Here is a 23,719-nt window from a genome sequence, read left to right on the forward strand (position 1 = left end):
GCGCAGGGTGTTGTAGTTCCCCGTTTCGCCGCTGGCATCAGTTAGGCAGCACAGTTTTGTCCCCCGGTCGGTAAATGAGTGGCAATTCTATCTTTCTCTATTCTATGACATTAGTTAGTCACTCACTTGAAAAATAATCCCGAAACATGTAAATAATTAGCAAGCACCATCAAAAAAACAAACGCGCCTAGTCGTTTGACGTTTCAATTTTGAATACACATTCCAATCGAAGGCTGAAGAAACCCGAGCGAAAAGCGAAGGCAAATAAAGAACAAAGGGTGGTCACCAACACCACCAGCAGCGCCTGTTGGAGTGAGCCAGTGTGATGCCAGAAAATTTTCTCTATAAATGCTACATTTCGTGAGTGTTCGCTTAAAATATCATCAATTTTGAAAGCACTAAGCAGACCCAAAAGAGCGCTGGAAGTAAACAAAAACTAAGCTGAAAATAGGAAAATGGACGTGGTCCAATGCATTCGTATGATAAGAATACATTTTGGAAATATTTTTTTAAATGCTTGTAAAAGGAATAGAATAACTTTTAGTAAAAGTGAAAATAAACAGAAATGTTCACAAAAAGTTGCTCTACTCGTTGGTATATTTGGTTTTAGTAAATTTCAAGGAACTCTCCAGATTATCCAGCATCATTCAAACACGACCGCTTATTAGGCTTAAAATGGGTTTATTTCCTCTATTCAATGATAAAATAAAATAAATTGCAAAGGCAGAGCTGCAAAAAAAAATTAACAATCTTTTTCCACGGAATACAATATGAAACTTCCATTATATGGTCCTGTAATTAGCCATTTCCTGTTGATAAAATTAAAGTTTTTATTAAATTGTCATCTTGAACTTTTCAAAACTAATATCTTACCCATTCGCGCTAGCCCGTATTAAGCCGGGCCGTCCCTTCATGCCGCCACATTCAACCACATCCTGCGATCCGCTATCGATATTGTAAATCTCCAGCACACCGTCCGTGTTCGGACTCAGAATGAACCGCATGTCGTCGGTGCAGATTATCCGATTCTTAAACGGCAGTGGCATCTTGATGACCAGCGTGGGTGTTGTGTTCTGCAATTGGGTTTTTTGAAAATTTAAGTAACGAAAAAGCTGCGTAAGTTTGCTGTAACATTACGATCGCATCGGTGACATCGTGGAAGTACACCTCGCCGGTGAGATCGCAGCTGATCAGGAACTGCTGGCGGTCGTTCTCCAGCTTGAGCAACGTGGTCACCGCGAAGGAGTGCGGCTTGAGCTCGGTGATTGACGGTGCAAAGTAGCTTTTCTTAGAAGAGGAGCCGTTGTTTGCAGATCCGATGGGTATCAACTGGGTCATGGAGCAGAGCAGCATGCTGCCATCGACGGAACCTACCACGAATTCCGAGTTGGAAATGGCTAAAATCTGCGTTAGAATCAACGCTTTACGGGATGATGTTGAGGTCGAAATGCGGAATCTGTGAAAGAAAGTTGTCTTTGAAATTGATAGATTGGCTTATTCTTCGTATTTTACGTTTTATCCTTTCCGACGTGCTTGCCAATCTTCCATAGAATCACGGTTGCATCGCTGTGGCAAGACAACAGTCCAAAATCTTTGGTCATTGGGTTCGACCTGATCCAGGCCATGTCGACGACCTTTCCAAAGTCGGTGGTCTCGGAGAAAATTTCCGTAAAAGAATTCTGCTCATGCCTGAAGTTAAGTTCGTACTGCCAGATGTAGACATCGCCGGAAACGGTTCCCCCAGCAAATATGTCCTTGTTGAAAGGATTCGTCTCGAGCGTCTCGATGCAGGCCTTCACGGGACTGCTGCTAAGCTCAACCCACTGGACCGATCCGTAAGCGTCACGTTTCGGCGTAAAAGCTGTTATTGAAGCAAACGTATGCTCGCACCATGCCTCGTGATGCGATCCGCAGGACAAAACCAGCAACGGAGCATCCCTAGTACGAATCGACAGCCAAGCCGCCGCTCCCATGTTCAACTTTTGACCGTTCTCCAGTTCTGGGTTCAATTTCCTCATAGTGAGTTCCTGATGCTTCCGGATCAACAGTCTACCCGACGAATCGCTAAAGTTATCGTTTGCGTCCGGTAGATCCGTAATTCCGTACGACAACTCTTCCTCGACCAGTGGACAAACCTTACGCAACCAGGCGGACAGCTTGGCATCGTCGCACGTGGCGTTGGAATGGCGCGGAGATCCTCCCGTTTGAGTCTACAAACGAAAAACTAGATCAGCTAAAAGTACCCAAAACTTTGCACAGCAAAACTTTAACCCCGGCGTCCTTCCGCTCGGCGGCATCCGTCGAGGCGTCGATCTGCGGTGCCGGCGCTTCGGTGCCAGTGCAACTGTCCACAAGGTCAGGCTTTTCGCCTGCCGTTCGCCACGTGGACTTAAACTCCACAACTCCGTTGGAGATTAGCGTGAAGCGGTCCAGGTTCATTTGCGTGGCCGTGGCAAATTTTTCGATTGGAGAATTTTTTAAGCCGACACTAATGATTACTGTCGATTTGTTTGAGGAAATCCGTTGCTATGGTAATCTGACGCGCATGGCGCGTAGGGAATCGAAAGGACACCTGTTGAATACAATGTGTAAAATTGCTTGTATCGAGACCTTCGGGAAGTCGCGTGTTTTCGCCATTCTTACAAGTGCCCTTACAAACTGTGTACAAAGTACACGTACGCGACCTCCGGTGGGTTAAAAGTGCAACATGGAGTTAAACTTTCTGTCAAGCTGCTGTGAAGTTTTCCATGACAGCTGCGAAAATTTCACTACATGTTACCGGCTCACATCTCTCTTTTTAATTTCTCGATAGCGTGTTTGCTTATTCAGCCTTCTGTAATCAAAATTGATTTAACGCAATTTTTCCCATACAATCTGCAGATGCTCCGGAATCGGTCTCAGAGTTGCCAAAGTGGCAATTTTTCAGCATATAACCCTTCCTTGGACACTCCCTGTTCAACTTTCGTTGGGTTTGGTCGTCTTTCGAGCTAGCTTAGCGCGTTTTTGACGGTGTTTTGTTAACTTTCGCCGACGGCCATGGCGGCGGCCGCGACGGTGGAGAGTGAGTGGACGGAGCACAGGGCTGAGAATGGAAGGACGTTCTACTGGAACGCGGCCTTGAGGAAAAGTGTGTGGGAGAAACCGGACGGGTTTCAACCCAAGACGCAGGCGGCGACGGGCATGGAGGTGGAAGACTCCGAAGGAGGAGGAGAGGACGGGGGCGAATTTCGTCCCGTGGTCAAGGTTCGCCGCAGGAAGGCTAAGGAGGAAATCAACGTCTGCGATGGCGGCAACGACGGCGATGTGGAGAAACTGCTCAGCAACAACAAGTTCAGCCCGCTAGCGGAGGAGAGCAACAACAACAACAATGCGAACCCAGCAGCAGAAAAAACGGGTCTAGCTCATTTCCCCGAATGACATTTCCCCGAATGCCATTTCCCCGAAAATCATATCCCCTAATTGACCACATTCCCGAATACCACTTCCCCTAATCAGCCACATCCCCGAATGCCATTTCCCCGAATATCATTTCCCCTAATCGGCTATATCCCCGAATGCCATTTCCCCTAATCGGCCATTTCCCCGAATGCCGTTTCCCCGAAGTGACACTTACGCCAGTTGCTGTTTATTTAAATTTAAATTTTGCCGATTTTTCATATCATCCTAATCCTAATCATCATTTTCGCTCAAGCCTTTTTCCATGACTAACAGTTATTTTCTTTCTCGATTTTACCGAACAAACAGCTTTTTCGGGTATGCTGTTGATTAAATGTTGTAAATTGGGTAGTAAAGCCCTTTGTATTTTTTTATGAACAACGGTAAACACGATTAAAAACCATTTCTGATAACGTTTTTTTTTATTTTTATGAAAAAAAAGTTATTGACAAGACAACATTTTTTCGATGGATCAACTATGGTCCCCTTGGAACGAGCTGTCAAGTAGGAGCTTTTCTACCAAGAAGGGCCGTGAAGTAATTTTTTTTTAAATTGAATTAAAAATCCATTTTAAATCCTTTGCGGTCGTTCAAAGGGTCATTGTACTTAGAAAAAAAGCTTTATCGTTGTGAACAATAATATCACAAATTTAATTTTCATTTTAGGACCCAATTACAGTCCAGATTCGATTATCCGAAGTTTCGATTATCCGAAGGTTTGTATGGGACTTCGGATAATCGAATTACGAACAAAATTTTTTTTGTTTTTTCTTTTTCTTGTTTTAAACATAAAATTTGAGTTCTGCAACCCCATTTTAGTCAAATTTGAATAGTTGATTGCCTATTAAATAATACAATGCATTTTTTCAATATTTCAACACCGCCATATTGGCCGCCATCTTGGATTTAAAAGTTTTAATCCGAAGTTTCGATTATCCTAAGTGAATTTTTTCCGAGGCCTTCGGATAATCGAGTCTGGACTGTACTAGATTTTTTTTTTGTTCAATTAACATTTGTATTCAACCGCATAATTACCTAGATGTTGTTTTTGAGAAATTTGTCTTTTTTCGAATTTTGTTCAAGAACCCAAAAATCGAACAAATAGGTACATAAGGCTGGTACAAATTTTATTTAGAGTTTATGATGATTATACTCTTCGCCAAATCCTAAACCAGCAATGTGAATTAAATGATCAGTGTGAACGGGGTTCTGTACTACGAAAATCGCACGGTATGTTTTTTGAATCATAAAAGAAAACAAAACTTCTATTGCATTGTTATTATCATATCTATAAGAAAAAAGTATTTGTTTTGAGAATATATAAAAAAGTCTGTAACAATATTCATTGTATTTGAATGAATATTATCAAACCTTTCAACACCCCTTCCCCCTAAAATGCTACGTCTGTTCTGAATGAAGCCAAAAGAAAGTTGATCATTCAAGGCCAATACGAACCTTTCAAAAATATTATAAGTAGTTTGATGTGTTAAAAATTGCCATCAATTTTTTTCTTAAAATGCTATTTCCCCGAACGCGGTCAAGCGGAAATGCCCGGTGCCCAGGAGCGCGCGCGCTCCGGGGCACCGGGCATTTCCGCTTGACCGCGTTCGGGGAAATGGCATTCAGGGAAATGACTATTCAGGGATACGACTAATCGGGTAAGTGGCATTCGGGATTGTGGCCCATTCGGGAAAATGGCATTCGGGGATGTGGACGATTAGGGGAAATGGAAAATTCAGGTAAATGGAATTCGGGGAAATGACTATTAGGGGAAGTGTCTTTTCGGGGAAGTGGCATTCGGGGAAATGTCCCTTCGGTAATATGGGTTTCGGGGAAATGTCATAGATTCGAAAAAACCACCCCCGTGGTACCAGCAACCGGCAAGTCGGCCGGGGAGAAGAAGCAGCCGCCGCTGGTGGTGAAAGGAACGAGTTTCGCCCGCCTTGCGAAGGTGATGTCGACATGTGATGTCCAGCCGGAACACAAACTGACGCGGTTCGGCACCAAAATTACGTGCTTCTCGAGCGACGACATCGACACGGTGCAAGCTCACCTGAAGAAGAACAAGGTGCAGTTCTATACGCACGGAAAGCGCAGCGCGAGACCGCACCGGGTAGTAATGCGAGGTCTCCCGAACGCGGAACCGGATTACGTCAAGGAGCTACTCAAGACGGAACATCAGCTGGACGTCTTGGCAGTACACGCCATCAGGCGGAAGCAGCAGCTTCCCGCCATCGATGAGACGCCTTTCATCGTGCTCTTCCCCAAGGGGCATACCAGTCTGAAGGAGTTGAGTAGCAAGGTAAAGAAAGTGGGACCAGTCGTCGTCCGGTGGGTGGCCTACCGGAACAAAGAACCGCACGTGACCCAGTGCAAGAACTGCTTGCAGTTTGGTCACGGAACCAGTAACTGCCATCTCAAGCCCAGGTGCAGCAGCTGTGGGGGTGCCCACAGCACGGAAAAGTGCAAAGCAGAAGAAACGGAAGCCAAGAGGTGTGTCAACTGCTCTGGATCTCATGAGGGTCTGGACCGCAGCTGTCCCAAACGTGCGCAGTTCATCCAGTCGAGGCAGCAGGCGTCCAAGCCAAAGCCGCCAGCATGGAAGATGGACAAACAGACTCCGGCAGGAGCCACGTTGACCGCGGCGGATTTTCCTCCGCTACCTGGAGCGGTGCCGTCCGTCGGGACGGAAGAAAAACATCCTCGTCCCGCAGGAAGAAGTCCAGATAATACTGGCGCCGGCGCCGGTGCAACCCCGAAGGCGGATCAAGGCGAACCGAAGCTGTACAGCGAGTCGGAGCTGTGGTCCATTTACAGAGAATACAGAGGTCGCTTGAGGCAGTGCAAGACACCCGAGGAACAGATTGACGTGATCGCACACTTGCTGACACATGGCACGAGAAAATGATAATCTAGATCAGTTCCGGTTTTTTTTTCTTTTATTATTTTTTGTACTTTTGATCCTCGGTCCTAACCTGGTCACAGCACCTAAAAGGACCTAATAAAAATAAGTTATGAACAAAAAAAAAACCCCTTCCTTGGACTTACAGGAACCCAACGCAACAAAGAGCACCTCGATCCGACGTTCCGTATTGAACTGATTCGCGTTCGAACAAAACCGTCGAAATTTTCTATCGAGAAATTAAAAAGAGAGATGTGAGCCGGTAACATGGAGTGAAACTTTCTCAGCTGTCATGGAATCCTTCACAGCAGCTTGACAGAAAGTTTAACTCCATGTTGCACTTTTAATTTCTCGATATATATATATATATATATATATATATATATATATATATATATATATATATATATATATATATATATATATATATATATATATATATATATATATATATATATATATATAGATTACCAAATCTATTTACATATTTTCAAGCATATTTTACAACTTTACAAATTTTATAATATTTTGCAAATTTTAAGGAAAATTTACAAAAAAAAAAATACAAATGAGTTTTACAAACAAATTTAGCAAATTTAACAAATCATACAGGTTTAAAAAAAATAAAAAATTCTACAAATTTGAAAAAAAAAATAAAAATCAAATTTTACAAATTTACAAGTTTTACAATTTTTACAAATGTTACAAATTTTACATTTTTTTAAATTTAACAAATTGTATAGGGCTGGTACAAATTTTAATAAATGTTTTTTTTTCAAGCAAATTTAAAAATTTAGCAAATTTAACAAATTTTACAAATTTAATAAATTTAACAAATTTAACAACTTTAACAAATATTAAATAATTTAAGAATTTAAGAATTTAAGAATTTAATAATTTAAGAATTTAAGAATTTAAGAATTTAAGAATTTAAGAATTTATGAATTTAAGAATTTAAGAATGTTGGAACTCTTGATTTTTTTTTAAATTTTGGAATATGAACATTGCCAATTTTATTTCATGTTTTTTTTTTTTAAACATTTTTCAATTTGTTATTGTTGTATTTTTGAATTCTAAATTCTGCAGAATTAAATTTTTAAAAATTCTTGACTTTTGAATTGACTCTTGTTATAATTTCTTTGTTGGTTTTAAATAATTTTGGAATTTCAATTTTTTTATTTTTTATTTTTTAGAATTAACTATTCGTTGATTTTTTAATTTGATTTTTTTAATGCTTGGGTCAATTTACTTTTTTTATGTGACCTTGCAAATCTTTGCATGAATAAATGCTTAAAAATTATTAGCATAGCATAGCATTGGTGTCTACCCGTAGCTGCTACTTCGTTATTGACCAGGACCCCCAATCATTGCTCCGTGGACCACAGATGAAAAGTAGGAACCAATCATCACCCCTTCGCAATTTTCAAAGGCCCCTATCGTGCTGATCAATACCGACGCCGGCCACGACCAGTGGTAAGACACGGGGAAGTGGATGGGAATGTTAGTCCGATACTTGAGTGATGGGACCGCCAAATCGACTGCGTCTCCGACAAAGTATCACATGAGTTTTGAGGGGTTAGTAAGATGGGTATGAGGTCAGGATTCACCGTGGTAGGTGATGCGACCATAAGTAATTTGTTTATCAGTTGTAAATTTATAGGTCTTAGGCAGCCGGCTGCTGTAAGACACACAATCAATGATTTAGAAATAGTTTTAATTCGAACGCGGTGCCAAATTATCATTCATTCCCCCGTCGGCGTGCCTTCCGAGCAACGACGCTGTGAGAAGGGCTTTTCCCTCCTTTTACTATTTAAGCAATGTATTAAATTGTATTTTTTTTGTGGTTTCCGACTAAATTATATTAAAATTTTAAAGTGAGGTTTACAATGATTTCATCGTGTTGCAGGATTTTATGATAAAATGTTCCGAAAATAGTGATCTACGAGACCGACAAAATTACGAACAATAGTAACTGAAAATTTCGTTTCGAGCAGTTAATAATAAAGTGACACTATCACGAATGGTACATTTTTAAGCCAAAGTCGTTATAGGTAGTTTTATCTTTTACGTTATATTTATAATTATCGGAAAAATAAGATCAGAGTAAGAGGAGAACGAATCCGTAAAAACGACGCATGAACTCGAGTTAGACATTCTCGTTTAACGACCGGTATATTATTATTTACGCGACTTGAAAGAAGGAAAGAAAAAAAGAAGAGGGAAAGTGAGGGAAAATATGTAAAATATAAGATACATCCAAAGATAAATTTAAGTAAATAGATAGATTTAAATAAATAAATAAGTTAAAATAGATACATTACAATAATTTGGTCAATAAAAAATTTATAAAATTAAATCCATTCATGCTTCCATCCATACATGAGCCAAATGATAGAGTTCACTAAATTGTGGAAACTCACAAATGACTCTTCGCAACTTATCATGCACCCGCATCACTCAACTCACATATACATGTCAACATAGAGCAGACTCACCCAGGGTTCCCAGTGTTGCATAAAACACGCTGGCTTCCTCTCTAGTTATAAGATACTTTTAAATCACCAAGGTATGCTTTTTCGCCTAATAAACCAACGTTTGGTGTTAGTGGTGTTAGTAATTTAAGTTATCAAACTAAAAACTGTAAAGCAAAAAGTATAACACAAATTTAAAACTCTATCCTCGAAGGATAAAATAGACTTACCTTATGCTACGTACACAAACATGGTGAAAAACGAACGAGCCTACCTTAAAATACTTATGTCACACTAGCCCGATGTTTTCCATCGCAAAGCCTAACCACAGCAAAAGCAAGCTAGATTGAGAGCAGGCTCTCTGTGTACACGTACAGAGCCGAAAACCGCCAGAACGATGGAAGTATACCAACATACAGCCTCAGCCCCGTCCGTGTGTGGAAAGGCCGACGGGTACACACGAAGATGTGCACCAACATCAAGTAACGCATCCGACACACATCACTGCACCGACGCCGGCTCTCCCGAACACAAACACAGCAGTTGAGAGCAGCTACGACTTCCACCGCTCGCCACCACACTCAACCCACAATCCCCCTCCCCACTCGCCAAGCACATCGGCCAGCCGTAGGCAACGGAAGCTTTTGAAGCCTCGCTCTCCCAAAAAGCTCTTCTCAGCACGCACACCCTAACACGTTCGACAGGTGATGTGCTTCAAAACGCTCGTCACCACACCAACACACAACCCACCCTCCATATACATCCTTTGTCGAAAATTCCACACATTATTCACTCGGAATAAATGCTTAAAAATTATTGTAGGAAAACTAACAAAAAACAGGGGCAAAACGAAAATTTTGGAATTTTTTTTTTACCAGTTGAGGGTTGAATCCTATGTTGAAGCTGACTGGGAAAAAAATAGGAAATTTAAATTATTGTAATTTCAATTCTTTGCAATTTTTTATTAAATAAATAAACATACCTAGCACAAGAATCTGAGAACTTTTGTAAGAAACCCGAAAAAAAATATTTTCAGAGATTTAATCGAACCTAAATTGTGACATTTAGGTAGTTAATGAGTTTAAAACCCAATGAAAACCAAAGGAAATGTCATTTTGGAAAATTACGAATGTTTGGCATGTTTGAGTTAACTATGCAGTGTTTTATTTTAATCTTTTTAACAATACATTCCTTAGTTCCTTAGTAAATATCAAAGCCACACTAGTTACAATCGATAAAGTTACTCGTACAGGATAAATAGTTGCTAGCTCGGTCAGATAAAATATTTTTCTAGCAGCAATCGCTTAAACTTTCATCCTAAAACACAAAATACCACACGACCAGCACGATAATCAGCAGCGTCACGACCATCCCGCCCACCATCACGTACTTGTCCTCGACCAGCCTCCGCTCTATCATCTTCATCGTCTGATTGGACAACCCGAGCGTATTTCCCACGTCCAGTATCCGCTTGCGCGCACCCTTCAACGTCTCGCGCTGACTTCGCAGCCCGTCCAGCACGCTCGACCCGGTCCAAAGCATTTCGTCCACTCCGCGGTGCGCGTTCTGCATCGAATTGTTGTGCTGCAGCGAGTAGTCGATTTCGATGGACGTTTCCGAGTTGGCGGTGAAGCGCTTGTTGAGGAGGTTCTCCCGCTCCGCTTGCTCCAGCTCGCGGCGACTCTTTTTGTCCTGGTACTGCTTGAGGGCGGCCTGCAGGTGCCGCAAGTCGTACTTGAGCTGGTCGACGCGCATTTTGGCGTTTTGCCGTTGCGCCGCCGGAACCTTGTACAGCAGAACGTCCAGCCGGTCGCAGTTGCTGGAATGGCATGGTTGGTTAATTTGGTATCTCACGATCTGATTCCAAACTAACTTACGCATTAATTGTGGCCAACTTGGTCTGGATGTCGGTTTCTACGGCGCCGGAATCCGTTCGAACTAGGCTGAGCTGCTGGAAACATTGCTGCGTTTCCTGGATCAGACCGTTGGTCTGGAAGTAGAGCGCCTCCATGGTTCTTCTACCTTTGTGGGTCACTGGTAGCTCAACACAAACTCATAACTTCACTTTTCTGAAGCCTACGGCTAGAACTTTCGCGCTATCATTGGGAAATTAACGAAATTTAGTCCTGCTGGCTGATGGTTCTCGAAATCCTGACACATCACTACTGCTTTGACAGTTCTCTAAATTTGATTTCTTGTTGTGTTGTCAACAGATGTTCACGCAAAACCGGAGTTAGGTATAAATTACTTATTTTTAGCATTTTTTGAACTTATGTTCTAGCTTGTCAAATTATACCTAAAATTTAGTATTTTTTTCTTCCTGAAATTTAGTATTTTTTTAGAACACTGGAATACTTCTTAAAAAATACTAAATTTAAGTATTTTTTCGAACTTGCGTTAATTTCACGATCTGACATGTCAGTTCGGTGCCGGTTGTGTAGCACTTTGGAAGGTTTTTGGCCAGCTGCTATTATAGGTAAGTTGTATTTTCTGCCGGATGGAACCGGTTTGCGTCGAAGCCCGTTGTGGGTTGTAATCAGGAATGCGGATTTTGCGGTTCGGATTGTCCGCCAGAGGAAAATGCAACGCCGGGTGTTGTAGGAAGAGGACGGACGCCGGGTGTAGAAGGAAGAAGACGGAACATTCAACTCCTGGCGACGGCGATGCGGCTCCCGGTGGCTGTTCTTCAAGTCGGCTTCAACGGCAGTATTGAAAGGAATCGGTTTGCGTGGCAGAGTTGGTTGGTTGGCGTTGGCAGGGATGTTGCGAGGAGGAGGTGGATGTTGATTAAACAATCCGCTGGAAGTTGAATGTTTCGCTGAAAAGAGGTGCCGGTCGGGCCGGGAAATTTCTGGCGGGACGTTTACTGTTCCGTCAACATGCGGCATTTCGTTAAGTTCACCTACGCTTCCTCCTCCATCCCTTGTGGACGGATAAACGCGGCACCGGTTAAACATGAGAATCGGACGGAAGACAGCGGCAAAAACGGAAATGCCGTAAAGGAGTTGATTGTTCCGCCGGGAGTTGGTGAAGCAAAACGGGTGCTAATTTGCAGTTAAAGTTGGTGTGTGCGTGTGTGTGTGTGTGTGTGTGTGTGTGTGTGTATGTGTGTGTGTGTGTATGTGTGAAAAATTATAAAATACAAAAACCATACAAAAAATAAAAATTAAAAAAACTATTTACGGGAGAGAGAGGGATATGAAGAGGGAGAGGAAGAGTTAAAGGAGAGATAAAGTTATAGAGAGAGAGGGGGAGAAGGAGAGAGAAAGTGAAAAAGATGGAGAGAGAGAAAGGGAAAGAGAGATAGATATATGGAGAGAGAGGAGGAGGAGAGGAAGAGAGAAAGTGGGAAGAGACAAGGAAGAGTGGGGGAGAGAGAGAGAGAGAAAATGTAGTGATATAGAGGGCAGAGATAAAGTGGGAGAGAGAGAGAGAAAGTAGGAGAAAAGAGAGAGAGAGGGAGAGACAAAGTGGGAGTGAGAGGGGCAAATCAAGAGGAAGAAAGAGAGAGAGATGAAAGAGAGTGAGAGTAGGAGTAGGAGAGAGAGAGTGGTAAAGAGAGAGGGGAGAAAATGTGGGAGAGTTAGAGGGAAGAGGAGCAGAGAGAGAGAGAGAGAGAGAATTTTTTTTTCTTAGTTTCCAAATATTCTTTTACTCCAAAATATCTTATATTCCAAAATTCCAAATATTTAAATATTAAAATATTAAAATATGAAAATATTAAAATATTAAAATATTTAAATATTAAAATATTAAAATACTAAAATATTAAAATATTAAAATATTAAAATATTAAAATATTAAAATATTAAAATATTAAAATATTAAAATATTAAAATATTAAAATATTAAAATATTAAAATATTAAAATATTAAAATTTAAAAATATTAAAATATTAAAATATTAATATATTAAAATATTAAAATATTAAAATATTAAAATATTAAAATATTTAAATATTAAAATATTAAAATATTAAAATATTAAAATATTAAAATATTAAAATATTAAAATATTAAAATATTAAAATATTAAAATATTAAAATATTAAAATATTAAAATATTAAAATATTAAAATATTAAAATATTAAAATATTAAAATAGTAAAATATTAAAATATTAAAATAATAAAATATTAAAATATTAAAATATTTAAATATTTAATTATTGAAATATTAAAATACTAAAATATTTAACTATTAAAAATTTAAAACAACATTAAAAAACCAAAATATTTATAAAAAAGATAAATTTAATATTAAAAATATAGATGCATTGAAAAAATAAAATATAATTTAAATTTTAATATTCATTTTTAGGTGAGAACATTTATGAAATAGTTGTGTTTGATATAAATAAAAATATTAATATCATATAAACCATTGTTTTCTTCTGCCTGCATATCTCTTGGATAATACCTATATTGATCTTTGATTATTCTTAAGTATAAGTAATTTTCGATCCCTCACGTTTATAGAAAATACCTCAAATTTAGGTATTTATGCCTAGAAATGAGGAATAAATGGTCCGCCATTTTTGATTATACCTGATTATCAGTAATTTTGGATCCCTCACTTTTCCAGAAAATACCTCAAATTTAGGTTTTTATACCTAAAAATTTGGAATAATCATGGTCCGCCATCTTTGATTATACCTGAATATCAGTAATTTTGGATCCCTCATTTTTTCTGAAAATACCTCAAATTTAGGTATTTATTCCTAAAAATTAGGAATAATAATGGTCCGCCATCTTGGATTATACCTGAATATCAGTAATTTTGGATCCCTCACTTTTCCAGAAAATACCTCAAATTTAGGTATTTATACCTAGAAATTAGGAATAATAATGATCCGCTATCTTGGATTATACCTAAATATCAGTAATTTTGGATCCCTCACTTTTCCAGAAAATAACTCAAATTTAGGTATATATACTTAGAAATAAGGAATAATCATGGTCCGCCATCTTGGATTATACCTAAATATTAGTAATTTTGGATCTCTCACTTTTTCTGAAAATACCTCAAATTTAGGTATTTATTCCTAAAAATTAGGAATAATAATGGTCCGCCATCTTGGATTATACCTGAATATCAGTAATTTTGGATCCCTCACTTTTCCAGAAAATACCTCAAATTTAGGTATTTATACCTAGAAATAAGGAATAATCATGGTCCGCCATCTTGGATTATACCTAAATATCAGTAATTTTGGATCCCTCACTTTTCCAGAAAATACCTCAAATTTAGATATTTATACCTAGAAATTAGGAATAATCATGGTCCGCCATCTTGGATTATACCTAAATATTAGTAATTTTGGATCCCTCACTTTTTCTGAAAATACCTCAAATTTAGGTATTTATTCCTAAAAATTAGGAATAATAATGGTCCGCCATCTTGGATTATATCTGAATATCAGTAATTTTGGATCCCTCACTTTTCCAGAAAATACCACAAATTTAGGTATTTATACCTAGAAATAAGGAATAATCATGGTCCGCCATCTTGGATTATACCTAAATATAAGTAATTTTGGTCCCCTCACTTTTCCAGAAAATACCTAAAATTAAGGTATTTTGGTTCTACAATTATACCTAAAATATAGGAATTCCCGTACTAAAACGATATTAGTAATTTTATTACTAATAGCCGATTAGTAATAAAATAACTTATTGCAGTCAGGTTCGATTATACCTAAAAATTAGGAATTTATACCTAATGTCCGTTTTGCGTGTTGCACACTAAAACGAGGTTAGAGCTTCTTGATGAACCCACGTGGCGGATCACAAGAGAGATTCAAACAGAGAGATCTCTCGCGGAAATATTTTGAATTTATGTATTTCACTTTCACAGACAATCGGAATTGAAAGAATTTCGGATTGAAAAATTAACACAACAAAGTTACATTATTCCATCGTCTTCTTCATGTTTCACAACGAATTTGTTCCACTTCGAAGCAGAACCAACACTGCTTATTGGATGACTTATTTTATTCCCTGTGTATCGTTCGTTGGAGGAGATTTTATCCTCATAATCCTTATCTTTATCGAGTTTGACCTTTTTATTACACTCTGCCTCGCTGGATCCAACCGATCCACTCTTCGTAACACGTGCTTCTTCGGCCCGTTCCGGAGATCGCTTCAAACTCGTCGGAACCTTCGGCTTGAAGCTGAAGAATCTTTGAGTTTGCGGTTTCTCATCTGCGATGCGCTCTTCGTCCGCTGGTTTCGGAGAAACCTTGGCTGAGCTGGTCAAACTCTTGCGCGACTCCCATTTGTACTCTTTCTTATCTTGCTTCCCCATCTGATGAAAGTTCATCAACGGAATCGATTGCATTTTTGTGGGAGGTTCAACGAGATCGTTTCGTTTTGGTTGCCAACTTGGACTGCTTTTTAAAGGTTCCCAAACGTTCTTACCCTCCCGAGAATCTTCCCTAGCCGGTTCCAAATGTGCCCTCTGAAACGTCCTCGACTGTGGCACGCAACTCTCACTCAACAGTCCCAAAACCTCTTCCGGTTCCTCCTCCTTCGCTAGAAACGATCCCCACTTACTTGTCGTCTCTCCACGACTCTCCGTTTGTTCAACGAGTCGTTCCGACCCCTCATCCGGTGGGATCTCGAAGTCGTCCTCTTGCAGCAACCGCTCGACCAGCGTTCGATCCAGCAGGCACTCCGTTTCGCAGCTCTTGGCGCTGAGTTGTTGGGCCAGCAGGCGGCACTCGAGGCCCGAACCGCGGCCGTACTCCTTGCGCAAGGTTTGCTTCGTGTTGCACCGGTTGCAGGTCCACTTGTTGGATTTCTTCACGATGTCCGACTGAGTCCGATTGAGAGATTTGTGTTTAAAAAAAATGTTTTGATAAGTTTACGCAAAATACCTGAAACTGACGACATTGGAAGCAGCAAACGACGCGAAGCACTTGGGGCATTTTGAGAATGAAAAGAACATTAAAGATGCGGAAAATTAAACTAAATTTTTCACGATTTAAAAAAAAAACAATTCAAATTCTTCGAATTATTTAAATTTTAACTTTTCTACGCGCGCTGCAAATGATTGTTTACATGAAGGGTAGGAAACGAAATATTTTTATTTTGATCAGTGTTGTCAGCTTTCTACACGCCTTCTGAAAATCATTCAGTTTTCGTGAAACCCTCTTAGCGTGAAACCAAACTTACTCAGAAGTGAGTAAATAATGCGGAGCTTTATTGCGCAATTCTCACTAACTTGGACTTCGCACTAAATTACACTCAGCCAAAATTTTCTTTACCAGCCATAAGGATACCATATAAAAATTTTCCATACAGCAACCATATAGATTACATAGGAGTACTGAATGGATAATTTTTCCATAAGCAGACCTTATGAATTTAATGTATAATTTGTGTTACGTTCATAAGAAAACCTTATAAAATTAAAATTTTGTGAAGCTAGAAATTTTTTGTTCTTATATGGAAATCTTATGAAAAGGATTTTCTCTGTCTTTAAATTACTACTGTACTAATGTGGACTTGAGTTGGCCGCCTGCTTTTGTTGGTCTAATCGATGTTCGGTTTCCTGTATATTGAAAAAGTTAATTAATATCAAATATAGCAAAATTAGACAAAAACCTTACAAATCAACGTTTCCTTTAACCGTTCTTGGTGGTCACACCGGATCCACTCTATAGAACTTCATGCCGAGATCTTTCTCCGGGAGATTCTAGCAGATGTCTCTGAAGAGGCCTAAAGGTACAGAAGATGGTGATGTTGCAACTGCGTGAGCTTCATTTCCCACAGTACGTCCAACGGTGATCTGGTGATCAGGTTACAAACCGTGGCTTTTCCGGATCGCAACTTCTACCGCTTCTGGAGCTTGTTGTTCAAATACATTCCTGTTGTCGCGCTCCACTCCGCTCCAGATGACGAACGATGCCAAAACTCCGCGGTACCCGTCGTACCCGTCGTCAGCAAGTTTGAAAAATTGCTATTGCAAGACCATCAGATGGACAGTTGGTAGCAGGACAGATTTAACCGGAAAAGGTTTTCAATTTTCAAATGGTTTATACTTCTTCCCTTGCCAATTCCATTCGAGACCTCCGGAAAAATAAACAATAAAGTCTGAGGGGTGCGATAAAATAATCTGTAAAGAAATAATTGTTAGACAACGAAATACTCGGCAAAAAATCATGTTTTCCTAATATACTCACATTTTTTCATTTACTGTCGAACATTGTCCTTCTGCTCTGCTTGCTACATTCTTCGCCATAGCCATTTTGAATGTTATATGGTTTTCTTATGACTTTTTCACATAAACAAAGTCAATGATAATCATAACTTAACCTTATGAATTCAACTCTTATGCAAGCATGTTTATAAGGCAATCTTATGAATTCAAAAACAGGTGACTTCTGAGGGTGTTATATGGTGTGCCTTATGAATATTAAAAGATGTTTTGGCTGAGTGTATTGCTATCGATCGCACTATTGCGATTGGTCAAACTGGCTTGGGAAATTTTAATTTTCTCTCTCTCAAAAAATGATCAAAGCGAGCCGATGTTGCTCACCTGTCAATCGCAATTTTAAAGTGCGAATGTCCAGTTTGGTGGAAACTGCGACTGGAAATGTAAATAAACAACTGCTGGTTGCCTAGTTTTTGGAAATTTTGTTGTCAAAAGTGCGAGAGAAAAGTGCGGGCCAAATCCAAGTTACAGTGCAAGGATCAATAATAAAACAATTTTTATTGAACGAGGTTTGAGATTGGAATGAAAATTATTTCAGGTGACACTTTGCCGGTGGCCTACGATCGTTGTTATGCAGATGTTAGGGAGCGTTCTTTTATTACGTAACGCAGTAGGGGGGGGGAGGGGGGGGGTCGGAGGCCGTGTTACGCTCCATACAAAATTTTTAAAATTTGTATGGAAATTTTGTTACGAGGGGGGGGGAGGGGGTCTAAAAGTCCGATTTTTCGCGTTACGTAATAAAAGAACGCTCCCTTAGCGGTTGCCACCAAACAATTAGGACCCTAATAAAGCTCAATGTCAATTTTTATGTAGAACGGTAAAAAACACCATTAAAACCATTTCTGATAATTTTTTTTTCATTTTGATACAAAAAAAGTGGGTCTCGTGGCGCAGGGGTAGCGGCTTCGGCTGCCGATCCCGATGATGCTATGAGACGCGGGTTCGATTCCCGCCTTATCCACTGAGCTTCTATCGGATGGTGAAGTAAAACGTCGGTCCCGGTTTCTCCTGTCTCGTCAGAGGCGCTGGAGCAGAAATCCCACGTTAGAGGAAGGCCATGCCCCGGGGGCGTAGTGCCAATAGTTTCGTTTCGTTTACAAAAAAATAATAAATTACAGGGCAGCATTTTGGATTAACTATGATCCTCTTGGAACGAGCTTTACAGGTAGGACCTTTTCTGTTAAGAAGGGCCGCGAAGTTATTGTTTTTTTTTTTAAATTGATTTCAAAATCCTTATTAAAACCTTTGCGGTCGTACAAAGGGTCATTGTACTCAGCTTTAGTAAGTATCCACAGTTTTAACAGTGGGAGGAGCCTTCATAAAAATCGTTGAATTCTTTAGCAAAAATAAAAATTAAACAATTTAGAAATTCAAAAATACATATTATCAAAAATTGTATAATTCTGCAGTTTTTTTTTTTTTTGAAAAGGTCCAAACCTGGGGTCCAAACAACCAAATTTTCAGTTTTTGCTTTTTGGGTGTTTTTTATTACCCCTGACTCAAGACGGTTTCAAAAACACCCAAAAAGCAAAAACTGGAAATTTGGTTTATTGGACCTTTTCAAAAAAAAAAAACTCCAGAATTGAGCAATTGGGTCCTAAAATTAGGCTTAAATTTGTGATCTTATTATTCACAACGATAAAGCTTATTTTACTGAGACACTCTTGCCACTGACAAAGGATTTAAAATGAATTTTAAAATCAATTTAAAAAAAAAAACTTTGCTTCTTGCCCTTCTTGACAGAAATGGTCCTACTTGACAGCTCGTTCCAAGGAGACCATAGTTGATCCATCGAAAAAATGTTGTATTGTCAATTTATAAAAAAAGTGATCTGAAATGGTTTTTAATCGTGTTTTCTGATTTGTGTCATAGGTTCACCCATAAAATTTTGACAGCTGTTCATACAAAAATGGTATGGAAATAATCGAAAATCTGTAACTTTTCAAGGATTTTTTTTTATTGATTTGGTGTCATGGGCAAAGTTGTAGGTATGGATGAGGGCTGTTTAGAAAAAAATAGATACACGAAAAAAATGGGTGATTTTTTTATTTACTTTTTTCACAAAAACTCAATTTCCCAAAATCCTTATTTTTTAAATATTGACATTTTTTTTAATTTGTTTCAGGAGACAAAACTCCACATCTTTTAAGCCATTCAGAAGTATGGACCAAAATTTTGCCGACGAGTTATATTTTTTCATAAATAGTGATGTTTGTAAAAAAAAAATAAATCTTGTACTTATAATTTTTTGCCCTATTTTTTTAAAATGTAAAATAGAATTGGCAATCGATATAAGTACTTTAATTTTTTTTTGATTAAATACACCGTATTCAAAATACAGCCATTCAAACTTAATTTTTTCCGATAAATTCCGCTTTTTTACCATGAACTTTGGGAAATTGTTTTTGTTTGTGAAAAAAGTGAATTAATACACCAAATTTTTTGTGTACCATTTTTTCTGATTAGTCCTACAACTTTGCCCAAGTCATCAAATCAATCGAAAAATTCCTTGACAAGTTGCAGCACAGGTTGCAGAATTTCAAATTTGATGTACCATTTTTGTAGGAACATCTGGCAAAATTGTATGGGCAATGGCAATGGCACTAAATGACTTCTTAGGATATAGGGAAGGCCCCCACAAAGTTTGAGCCAATTCAAAGAATATAAGTAAAATCCATTTCCGAATTTGGTGGAAATTCTCCACCAATTTTAAAATTCATTCAAATATTTTTTTTAAATTCAGTACTTTAAAATCAAAAAATAAATTCAAAAAAATATAAATTCAGAAATAAAAAAAACTAAAATAAAAATTAAAGTTCTAAAATTTAAATTCAAAATATTTAAAATTCAAAAACATTTTTTTCAGGATTTAAAGTTTTGAAATGTATTATTTCAAAACGGGAAATTCAGAAATCTAGGGATTTGAAACTATTAAATTAAATCGTACTCGACCAAAATTTCCTCTCCGGATAATCGAACCACGAAATTTTCATTTTTCTCGAAATTTGGGTCTCTAACCTAAAATATAACTCCAAAAATGCTTTGAATTTTCTGATTTTCTGTAATCTTAGATGATAACATCTACAAATTTATAAAAATCTTATTTTTTTCAATTTCTTTGATTAAAAGTTTATAATTTTATAATTTTGAGAATTAAGAATTTTCGAAAAGGAATCTTACAATAGGGGCCGCCAAAGTCATGCTTAAGGGCGAACAAATTTATTTTAGATTTGAGCCGGTAATATGAATTCCAGAGTAAATTTGCAAAACAACCTACCTTTGAGTTATGGATTTACTATGCAGATAGGACCTCTTGAAAAATTAATCGAGGAATGAAACCATCGCATTTTTCTAGTTTCCAAAACATTTGAAAATTTCAAATTTCAAGCCGGATTTAAAATTTTTTAACAAATAATAACACAAATTACTGTTTAAGCATTCAAATTAATAAATTCACGAAAATATTTTTTTCCTAAAATTTTGATATCTTTTTCAAATTTGTGATTTCAACATTTCAACATTCATCATTCCAGCCCAAAACAGGAATTTTTTAGGTACTTTTTTCACGACCCTCTCCGATTTCAATGAAACTTTGTAGACATGTTATCCTAGGCCTATAAAAGCCATTTTTGTGTATATGGAGCCAGTTACACTCGATAATGACATTTGAGAAGGGCGTAAGTGTTTTAAATATTTTTGTATTTTGTAATTTCAATATTGCTGTATCTCGAAGCCGTTGCGTCGTATCACAAAGTGGTCAAAGACAAACTTGTAGGAAATTTTACGGGCTTTCCGAAAAAAAAATACACTGAAAGAAAAAAGCACTCCACTTTTATGAGATTTTTTGATTTTTATGTTTAAAAGTCAAATTTGAAGGTGAGTCCACGATTTTTTTTCGTTCAATATTTTTATGAAAATAGCCTAAGATGTTACAAAAAGCCTCAAGAAAAATGCAGGATGGAGCAGCTCACCTAACAAAATACAAAAATCATTTACTGAAACTGTTTTTTTTTTTTCAAAAGTGCTCTAAACGTCAAAATTTTCAAAAACCGAACACGAGAGTCGATTCTCCAGACAATTTTACATCAAAGTCTCCATATTGACCACCGTCCTAAGTTCAACCCTTGTGAAGTTACAGCGGTTTTAAAAATAAAAATGTGGAAAAAATTGGGTTTTTGATGGTTTTTGGCGATTTCTATATGACAGACTTGATTTTTCAGTCTTGATAATATTTTTACCGAAAAGCTCGTCCAATTTCCTATAAGTTTGTCTTTGACCACATTTCAATTGGATGCATGGGCTTGCAGATATAAGCTGAATTTTGTTAGGTGAGCTGCTCCATCCTGCATTTTTCGTGAGTCTTTTTGTAACATCTTAGGCTATTTTCATAAAAAAATTGAACGAAAAAAAAATCGTGGGCTCACCTTCAAATTTAACTTTTAAACTTAAAAATCAAAAAATCTCATAAAAAGGAGTGCTTTTTTCTTTTAGAGTTTTTTTTTTTTCGGAAAGCCCGTCAAATTTCCTACAAGTTTGTGTTTGACCACTTTTTTATACGATGCAACGGCTTCGAGATACAGCAATATTTAAATTACGAAATACAAAAATATTTAAAACACTTACGCTCTTCTCAAATATCATTATCGAGTGTAACTGGCTCCATATACACAAAAATGGCTTTTATAGGCCTAGGATAACATGTCTACAAAGTTTCATTGAAATCGGAGAGGGTCGGGTACAACCGATACCCTATTTGACATGGAATTGCTCAGGATTAAAATAAATGAAAATAAAAAAATAAATTTTCTTTGATTGGAGACCTTTGGAATATTAAAAAAAAAAGAATAATGTTAAAGTAATCATTTGAATTACTAAAAAAAAATCTTAAAGTAAACAATAAAGGGCACTACATATTTTTTTTTTCAATTTAATGTTTTCATGTTTTCATAATTATAAAATCATTAAAAATGAAAGAAAAAAGGATTTTGAATATGTTGTCTATTCAAAATCCTTATTTCTTTTCAAAATATTTTAATATTAAGTCTATTCTATTAATATTAAAACTGATGAAAAGTTTGAAAATTAAAAAAAAATCTAACGCTTCAGAAAGATTCTAAAAATCTTTTTCTTTCTTTCAGCTTTTCTTAATGAATTTTATATTAGGGTTATTCTCTACCAACTCACACGAAATCGGGAAAAGTTGCCCCGACCCCTCTTCGATTCGCGTGAAACTTTGTCCTAAGGGGTAACTTTTGTCCCTGATCACGAATCCGAGGTCCGTTTTTGATATCTCGTGACGGAGGGGCGGTTCGACCCCTTCCATTTTTGAACATGCGAAAAAATAGGTGTTTTTCAATAATTTGCAGCCTGAAACGGTGATGAGATAGAAATTTGGTGTCAAAGGGACTTTTATGTAAAATTAGACGCCCGATTTGATAGCGTACTCAGAATTCCGAAAAAACATATTTTTCATCGAAAAAAACACTAAAAAAGTTTAAAAAATTCTCCCATTTTCCGTTATTAGGCTGTAAAAATTTTTGGAACATGTCATTTTATGGGAAATTTAATGTACTTTTTGAATCTACATTTTTTCATTTAGAACAAAATTTTTCATTTTAAAATTTCGTGTTTTTTCTAACTTTGCAGGGTTATTTTTTAGAATGTAGCAATGTTCTACAAAGTTGTAGAGCAGACAATTACAAAAAAATTGATATATAGATATAAGGGGTTTGCTTATGAACATCACGAGTTATCGCGATTTTACGAAAAAAAGTTTTTAAAATATATCAAAAGACATATGTCTCTAGTATTTTGTTCGTGTGGTGAAAATGTGAAATTCTTTTTTGTTCTATAAATTTAATAACCACAATCGTTTCAACTGTGTGGAAACCATTATTTTCCACTAAATGTTCTGGTTTATTGTTCTTAAATATCGTTACAAATAAAATTCTATGCTTGCTTCCCTAGCACACCTATCGAATCGCTCTTACGATAAAATCCTGTAAATAAGCATTCTTTCCATACCTTTCTCTCTCTCGCTCTTTTTATTACAGCTAGGCTCATTCTCATCGGTTCCTTAAATATATAGCTTCCTCGTGGTTTCTGCTCTCAATCCAAATCTTCCTGAATTCTTTCGTTCGTTTCGCGATATTTGCTTCCAGAAACTAACAGAAAAAAAACGAGCTACATTCATACAAAACAGCAACTCGCGCGCCCAACAATCACATCGACAGGCGGATTCGATTTCGCTTTAAAATGTACAATAAATGGTAAGAAGAAAAGATTATGGCAGCGCGAACACAGAGAATGTTGGCCCAGAAGGTGCAGCAGTTCTTTAGCTCTCCCAGATTTCCTCCCGCTGTTTGGCCGCAAGAAGTTTTCGTTCTACAGAAAAGGATGGGAAAATATAATTTTAATCTAGATTTAGGAAACTTGGCGAAATGAACTAACCCTTGGCTTCCCGCAGGACGCGCCGTTCGTTTTCGCGCTCCTCGGGGGCCGTCTTTAGCCGGACGCCCAGCGCCGTCGTGACGAGCCGTCGCGCCAGGGCCGCACACGTTTCCGGCCGCGGTCGGTACGGCTGCAGCGAGGAGGAACACTTGCGGGCCTTGGTGCGCGACTCGACGGTCGCCTCGGCCAGCGGTTTCAGCTTGACGAAGGTGTGTCCGTTGGCGAGCACCTCGGCCGCTGGAAAG

General features: G+C 37.9%; 4 protein-coding genes across 6 annotated transcripts in view; all 4 read right to left on the minus strand.

The window, feature by feature from the left end:
* Positions 1 to 674: 674 nt before the first annotated feature.
* Positions 675 to 9,371, minus strand: LOC6038144. 3 transcript variants are annotated; one of them, XM_038265258.1, is made up of 7 exons: positions 9,038 to 9,371; positions 8,832 to 8,916; positions 2,272 to 2,572; positions 1,513 to 2,210; positions 1,138 to 1,456; positions 874 to 1,073; positions 675 to 809 (listed from the first exon to the last, which is right to left on the minus strand). In XM_038265258.1, exons 3-7 carry the CDS (start codon positions 2,437 to 2,439, stop codon positions 743 to 745), a joined length of 1,452 nt encoding a protein of 483 aa, XP_038121186.1. In that variant the 5' UTR covers positions 2,440 to 2,572; positions 8,832 to 8,916; positions 9,038 to 9,371; the 3' UTR covers positions 675 to 742. The 3 variants fall into 3 exon arrangements, with proteins under 3 accessions (XP_038121186.1, XP_038121185.1, XP_038121184.1); XM_038265257.1 differs by having other exon boundaries at positions 8,832 to 8,974; XM_038265256.1 differs by having other exon boundaries at positions 8,832 to 9,371.
* A 577-nt stretch (positions 9,372 to 9,948) lies between these two features.
* On the minus strand, positions 9,949 to 11,008 carry LOC6038145 (probable Golgi SNAP receptor complex member 2). Its single transcript, XM_001847927.2, has 2 exons — positions 10,685 to 11,008; positions 9,949 to 10,626 (listed from the first exon to the last, which is right to left on the minus strand). Exons 1-2 carry the CDS (start codon positions 10,816 to 10,818, stop codon positions 10,125 to 10,127), a joined length of 636 nt encoding a protein of 211 aa, XP_001847979.2. The 5' UTR covers positions 10,819 to 11,008; the 3' UTR covers positions 9,949 to 10,124.
* Positions 11,009 to 14,710: 3,702 nt separating this feature from the next.
* On the minus strand, positions 14,711 to 15,887 carry LOC6038146 (MRN complex-interacting protein). The gene is made up of 2 exons (XM_001847928.2): positions 15,685 to 15,887; positions 14,711 to 15,623 (listed from the first exon to the last, which is right to left on the minus strand). Exons 1-2 carry the CDS (start codon positions 15,733 to 15,735, stop codon positions 14,712 to 14,714), a joined length of 963 nt encoding a protein of 320 aa, XP_001847980.2. The 5' UTR covers positions 15,736 to 15,887; the 3' UTR covers position 14,711.
* Positions 15,888 to 22,896: 7,009 nt separating this feature from the next.
* LOC6038147 (R3H and coiled-coil domain-containing protein 1) overlaps positions 22,897 to 23,719 on the minus strand; it is an 85,255-nt gene continuing 84,432 nt past the window's right edge. Inside the window, exons 8-9 of the mRNA XM_038260711.1 lie at positions 23,475 to 23,711; positions 22,897 to 23,408 (exon numbers count right to left, since the gene is read on the minus strand). Coding sequence (XP_038116639.1) covers positions 23,359 to 23,408; positions 23,475 to 23,711 — 287 coding nt within the window. The 3' untranslated portion in view covers positions 22,897 to 23,358. The remainder of the gene's footprint in view (positions 23,409 to 23,474; positions 23,712 to 23,719) is intronic.

Source organism: Culex quinquefasciatus, chromosome 3 (assembly GCF_015732765.1).
Source record: "Culex quinquefasciatus strain JHB chromosome 3, VPISU_Cqui_1.0_pri_paternal, whole genome shotgun sequence".
Lineage (NCBI taxonomy): Eukaryota > Metazoa > Arthropoda > Insecta > Diptera > Culicidae > Culex > Culex quinquefasciatus.

Excerpts from the sequence above, each read along its gene's own strand:
- LOC6038144 (XM_038265258.1), bottom strand. The coding sequence starts at position 2,439 with ATGAACCTGGACCGCTTCACGCTAATCTCCAACGGAGTTGTGGAGTTT. Across the intron at positions 1,457-1,512 it reads CACGTCGGAAAGGATAAAAC|ATTCCGCATTTCGACCTCAA; the intron begins GTAAAATACGAA and ends TTTCTTTCACAG. Across the intron at positions 1,074-1,137 it reads ACGATGTCACCGATGCGATC|AACACAACACCCACGCTGGT; the intron begins GTAATGTTACAG and ends ACCCAATTGCAG.
- LOC6038145 (XM_001847927.2), bottom strand. The coding sequence starts at position 10,818 with ATGGAGGCGCTCTACTTCCAGACCAACGGTCTGATCCAGGAAACGCAG. Across the intron at positions 10,627-10,684 it reads AAGTTGGCCACAATTAATGC|CAACTGCGACCGGCTGGACG; the intron begins GTAAGTTAGTTT and ends ATGCCATTCCAG.
- LOC6038146 (XM_001847928.2), bottom strand. The coding sequence starts at position 15,735 with ATGCCCCAAGTGCTTCGCGTCGTTTGCTGCTTCCAATGTCGTCAGTTT. Across the intron at positions 15,624-15,684 it reads TCCAATGTCGTCAGTTTCAG|TCGGACATCGTGAAGAAATC; the intron begins GTATTTTGCGTA and ends AATCGGACTCAG.